General features: G+C 35.4%; 1 protein-coding gene and 1 non-coding gene across 5 annotated transcripts; one reads left to right on the forward strand and one right to left on the reverse strand.

The window, feature by feature from the left end:
• Nucleotides 1–301: 301 nt before the first annotated feature.
• LOC107850430 (violaxanthin de-epoxidase, chloroplastic) lies at nt 302–4,808 on the reverse strand. 4 transcript variants are annotated; one of them, XM_047400416.1, is made up of 8 exons: nt 3,787–4,713; nt 3,560–3,675; nt 3,272–3,362; nt 2,890–3,197; nt 2,595–2,761; nt 1,593–1,689; nt 1,121–1,512; nt 302–903 (listed from the first exon to the last, which is right to left on the reverse strand). In XM_047400416.1, the coding sequence occupies exons 4-8, from the start codon at nt 3,166–3,168 to the stop codon at nt 402–404; spliced, it is 1,437 nt and encodes a 478-aa protein (XP_047256372.1). In that variant the 5' UTR covers nt 3,169–3,197; nt 3,272–3,362; nt 3,560–3,675; nt 3,787–4,713; the 3' UTR covers nt 302–401. The 4 variants fall into 4 exon arrangements, with proteins under 4 accessions (XP_047256372.1, XP_047256371.1, XP_016550433.1 ...); XM_047400415.1 differs by lacking the exon at nt 3,560–3,675 and having other exon boundaries at nt 4,551–4,713; XM_016694947.2 differs by lacking the exons at nt 3,272–3,362; nt 3,560–3,675 and having other exon boundaries at nt 4,551–4,808.
• Nucleotides 4,809–5,072: 264 nt separating this feature from the next.
• LOC124889955 lies at nt 5,073–5,159 on the forward strand. The gene has a single exon (XR_007048867.1). It is a non-coding gene; the product is annotated as a small nucleolar RNA Z196/R39/R59 family (small nucleolar RNA).
• The last annotated feature ends 753 nt before the right edge of the window (nt 5,160–5,912 follow it).

A 5,912-nucleotide genomic window follows, 5' to 3' on the forward strand; every position in this document is an offset into this window, starting at 1 on the left:
TTTGTACTGTTGAGTTCGCATATTTGATTTTATTGATGTTGGGAAATGTAAGTAGCATATTGATGCATTGAGGAAAAATCTTACAATGTATGCACAAAGCAAATAAATGCAAGACATAGTTAAGAACTTCCGTCACCTAACCCATGGTGAAGTGTCACATAGTTTCGAGGTACAACAAAGCTTATGGATTGACCTGCAATGCAAGTGATGCACTTGTTTCTAATTGCAGCGCTGTTTCTGTTGCTCTTGAAATGAGATAGATCAACAAAAGATGGCACTATTATAGTACACCAGATAGGGATTTTAAAGAAAAAATATAGTTTTATATATGGTACGAGCTATACATTCAGAATGTCTGATAGTTTCTATAGCTTAAATGATATTTGCTCTTTAAACAATATCTACCTCAATTTCCTTATTGGTAATGCACGCCCAAAGAGTTTTTCTACTTCAGTTGCTTCCATTTTAAGTCCATTCAAAATATCCATCTCTTCTTTGCTCAGCTCTCGAATGAAGTTTTCTTCATCTTGTTGCAGCTCTTTGAAACCTTCTAACAGTCTACTGAATAAGCTGACTTCTTTATCCCTCACCTTCTCAACTTGTTCTTCTATCTCCTCGACTTCTTTTATGATTGTCCTCTCTCCTTCTTCCACTTTCTTCTCCAACCTCTCAACAAAGGGTGGTTCAGGGCCACAAGTATTGTCTGTTTTTATGAACGTGTTGAAATCACGGCCAACTTTTTGAGCTGCAGTTTGCAACTCAGGTATAATGCTTTCAGGCAAAACTGCGCTTCTTGTATAAAGTACAGCACCACCGTATCCATCCCATGCATCATTTCGGCCCTTGTAGTACACAAATATGTAGTCATCTGGACTGTTTTCTACTTTGGATGACAAAATATACCTGCAGAGACGATCAATTCACATGTTTATTTTATATAGAAGATAGGTGAATTTGCAATGCAAGTACAACACACAGGTACATTTTGCGCACATGATACAGACAATGAATTCCAAGATCGGATTTGACTAACATCTCTCACCAAGCCTAAATATTTATCTATCAGCATGGTTTAGGCCAGTATGGAGACACGATATAAAGGAGGCATGAAGGGAAATACCAGTCATCTTGGTAGTGAAGATAGTCATTATCATGATTGTAGAGTATCCCTGGATACTTCGGATCTTGAACGAATTTCTGCATTGCTGATCGAGTGAAAAATCCCCCATCAGGTGTCCGTATTCTCCAAGTAAGATTTCCCACAAGTTTGTTTTCTTCTGTATGGAACTCATGCAATTGACAATCAAAAACATCAAATGTGGGATTTAAACCACGAGTGATGAACCATTTTCCACTAAAATCTTTCATGTCAAACTTTTGGACAAGAACACTGGGATTAGGTACAGGGAAGTCACCGACATCAGATTTACGTGGTACGCATTTCTTCCGGGAGACTGCACACTCATTGAACTCATCTACAACACTGTTTTCAAACAAATCACCACATTTTATCTGCAGCCATATTTCAGCATATTAATATTCCACAAATATGATCAAATCAATATTCAGTTTAATAATATGGATGTAGACACCTGACATTCCGTTTCATCAGGTCTATTGTTGCAAGTTTGGAGACAGGCAACATTAGCTGCACATGCAGGGTTTGCGATGCACTTCGCAAGCTCTATCCTGAAAGCATAATACTTTGATAAGTCACCTAAGAGTGTCAGACATGCATGCTGGAATGAAGGATAGAAGCTCTCAATATTAATAAAGCATTGCTCTTCTAGTGGCTAGGTGAGACAAGGAAAACAATTGGGTTGTTACAAGTAGTTCTGTGATAATCAAGTTCATCAAATTTTGACGAATTCATTGAGACAAATTAAGCTATCTTTCGAGTTTCAGGGAAAATGGAATACTGGCAGAAACTTTATTGACCCCTAGCACAGCAACAGTATCAGTTATTTTTACCACCATAACAAGAAGGGAAAGGAATGGTCTAAAAAAAACATGCTGAAAATAAGTCAAATTCATACTGTTATTCTCTTGACTGAATTAGAACACGGAACATATAACAGTCTCAAATCAAAAAAGAAGTTACAAGGAAAGCATTACGATTGGGATTATGGTTCACTTTGGACATGCTTAAAACTGGATTTCATTGATAATAACAATGACTAGAGCCGAGGACTTATGGACGATTGACCAGAAAAAGCTAGAGACAGTTTAGGTCAACTTGACATCTTTCAGAGTGAGCAGGTTAAAATGAGATAGCTCCATCAAAACTGAATTTGACATCTTTACCACTTAATTATCAAGCAGGACAATAATCCACAGAGTACAAACAAGAACCAACTTCACATCCTTCTATAGTTTTATATAGAGATAGAATAAATCAAGGTCAGAGCTCATGAAGGAAACATACAAGGGGTAGAAAAGCAATCAGGAAAGATCTATGTAGTTTACTGACATCTTCTTATCAAATTCCTAGTTTTTTGGACGAAATTAGGTTGTGATCCTTGTGCAGCAAAATATATTGGTAGCTTAGAATAAGAAAATATTCCGGCATCCTTCAGTAGCATCTACACAATTACCTGCACTCTTTTAGCAAGCAAGTACAAGTTTTGAGAGCATCAACGGCATCAGCCTTTGAAGTAACTGACAAAATGAATATAGTTAAAGCTGCTGATTTGGCCAATTGGCCCCATTTCTTCCGCACCATCAAAGCTACATCTTCCGGAAATTTGCATATTGTATTTCCCTAAATAGAGAACTTCTGTCAGCAAAGAGAAAGAAGATGAAAAGGATGCAGAGGACAGAGCTATTCCCCACATTCCTTAGGTTAGTAGTAAATGAGAAGCAACAGCATAAAGTTCTATCAGAAGCCACCTTAGGTACATTCTGGTTAATGCTATGTGCAGACGATAGATTTTGTTTCCCCTGTGATGACAGTTGCAGACCTCTCGAATCCAAACCACAGCATATTCTAGGGGATTTCTGCAAGCAAGTAGGTATCTGTCTGCTGGAACAAATTTTCACTATGACTATACTACCAGAGTAATCTGCCCTATCCCAGCTAAATCTTTTATGACTGTGAAGCTTTGACCCAACATGACATCTGATGGTTTCATGATTGGCCAGAAAGTTTGACTGAGGGACAAGCGCCATTATTCAACTGGAAGACCACCAAATCCAACCTATAGAAATGAAGTATATCAGGTTGTGCTATCTTCTAAGTCCTTATGATTTAGCAACGTGGAAAAACCTAGACCATCAAGTGGATCCTCGCGTGACATATACGGCTGATTGGTCTGAGATGCATATTCTACGTATGTGTTGCATGGAGTAGATATCAATTCTTACTGTCAGATTCACAGCCAAGAATTTTGCCACATTAGATGGAAATTCTATAATACATAAGTAGGATTTAAGGTCTAATATTGAAATGCAGATAAACTTTCAACTCATCAAGATTAAAGGCTGATCCAATGATGAAATATGTATGAAAAAGTTGTAGCTATAACCTATGAAACATCTGAAAGATAGAGTCTGTCATTACCTCTAGCAACAAAAAAATTATAATTAACAAATTCAAAAGCTGCGAAGCCGACACCCCTCTTAAACCAAACTCATTAGCAATCAAAAGCTACACTCCATTTCCTAACACTTACAAGCCTGCTCCAAATATAGATCAGTTAATTAGTCTCCAATAGCCCAAAGCTTGTTACAATAATCTGAGAGGTTGCATTAAGATTAGGGTGATCATTCTAAGGTCAAGGGACTAACTTTCATGGAACCAAAAGCTTTTGATGAAACCCACGAAAGAGAGTAAGTTTTTCTTTTCCTTGTTCTGTGGATGAGCTCCAAACCAAAGACATAGCAGATCTGAATCCATCGGGGACTTTGGTATTTAAATGAGGTTATTTTAGTTGGGGTTTTGAGGTTAACAGAGAACCACATTGTTGGATTCATAATGATATTGTCCTGAAACTAGGCTTTAATAAACCAATGCCCAGTCAAATTCATGCATTCAGTTTGCTCTTATTATTCGAGCACTGTGCTTCAGCTATTTCAGCAATGATTCACTTTGCTCTTATTATCAGAGGTTGTACTTCAGTTGTTTCAGCAATGAGATTTCAATAAAACTATCCAAAGCTACCCTTTAATACTTATCTACATACTCAAAAACATATTAAGCACTTGATTTATTCCGTCTCACCCTGACTTCCATGTCAGTTTTCAACCTCCCACCCACATTGGGGATATGTGCATTTAAAAGATCTTTCATACTGTGTCCATACTGTGTCCAATCCCAAAATTGGTTCCATACATATGACCAGCAACGAAAAAAAATAAATGCAATAGCTAAATGGTGATGGCAAGGCAAGTTAAGGTACATGTAATATAAGTGAAAAGTCAACGAAGAACCACATTCAATCATTAAATGACCAACGTGTTCTTGTACGAAGCAATTCACAAATTTCTGGACTGTGGAGACATTCCGACATGAAGAAGTGAATATGTTATAAATAGAAATCTCAATAACTCACCTCATGTAAATAGAGTGCTAAGCAGATTGAACATTGAGTATAAGGAGTTTTGTGGGGTTTGTAATGTTTTCTTTTATCTGAATTTGGGTCTTTTTAAGTGTGAACAAGTTGAGTGAAGGGGAAATGGATGGAGGAGGATAAGACATCTTGTGATAATTAGTTTAGCAACGTCACCACATTTCTTGTTTCCCTGCAAACCGGTTTTCCACTTTTTTTTTTTTTTTTTTTTCAATTTGCAAGTTTTGACAACTGACATTTGCTTAGAAAATTAAGCGGCCGTTTGCCTATAAAAAATATTTCTTTTTTCCAAAATTTCTTTTACTTAATTAAAATTATAGTGTTTGGTCATAAAGTTTTAAAAATTATTTTAAAATTATTTTTTAAAAAGTAAAAATAGATTTATGTTATTTTCACAATTTTTCAACTCTAATTTTAACTTTTATTATTATTACATATAATTTCAATTTTTAAATTTTTTACACAAAATCCTCATAATATTTATAAGTTCTAAGTGTTCACTAATGCAATCAATGATAGATTTTTTTTTCATAATTATTGATTGAACAGTGATTAATACAAAAATATCATCATCTTTCGGTTGAGATTGCATCTAAGACATTTTTACATTATCTTTCTTCAATTTTGTTTCAACATCTTGAGTTAATTCTTGCAATTGGGAAAACTGAAAAGTGATTTAAGAACAAGCGAGGACCTAGTGAAGATCCAAATAAAAAAACAAATGATGCGTCTAATAATGCGTCTTAGCAAATGATCCAAATCAATCATTCTATCTCTTGTAGCTCTAATGCTTGTTAAGAGAGTCATTAGTTGTCAATCTTTGTTTTCGAGTGCTATTTTCTTCGTTAATGCAAACTTGGTTCGAGTAATGAAAATGTCTATCTATAAGAACCGCATTTGGTTGTATGTTAGTAGGTAAATTAGTAGTTGGGTGATTTTGAGTCTTTTAAAGTTGAGGGCATAAAATCATATTTAAAAGAGATTTTTCAAAAGTCTAAAAAAATCTTTCAAGAAGACATGGCCAAACACAACTCCAACTCCAACTTCGATTTTTTTTAATTTTCATGGCCAAACGGCGACAACTTTGGTCCTCGATGAAACCCACTTAACAGAAATAATCCCCTATGCAAAAAGTGGACACTTTTAGGGGTCGTTCTGTAGGGCGTATAAGATTAATGTAAAATATTGTCTATTAGTAATGGTTGCATAAGTTATGCTTTTTTTTTCTTATGTAGTGTTTGATTTGTTGTATTAAAAATAACATGAATTGCATAATTTTAAGGGACAACTATGACTTTAACCATACTAATGCATGCATTAGACTCCACTGCATTACTAATACCA

The sequence above is a fragment of the Capsicum annuum genome, chromosome 12, assembly GCF_002878395.1.
Source record: "Capsicum annuum cultivar UCD-10X-F1 chromosome 12, UCD10Xv1.1, whole genome shotgun sequence".
Taxonomy (NCBI): domain Eukaryota; kingdom Viridiplantae; phylum Streptophyta; class Magnoliopsida; order Solanales; family Solanaceae; genus Capsicum; species Capsicum annuum.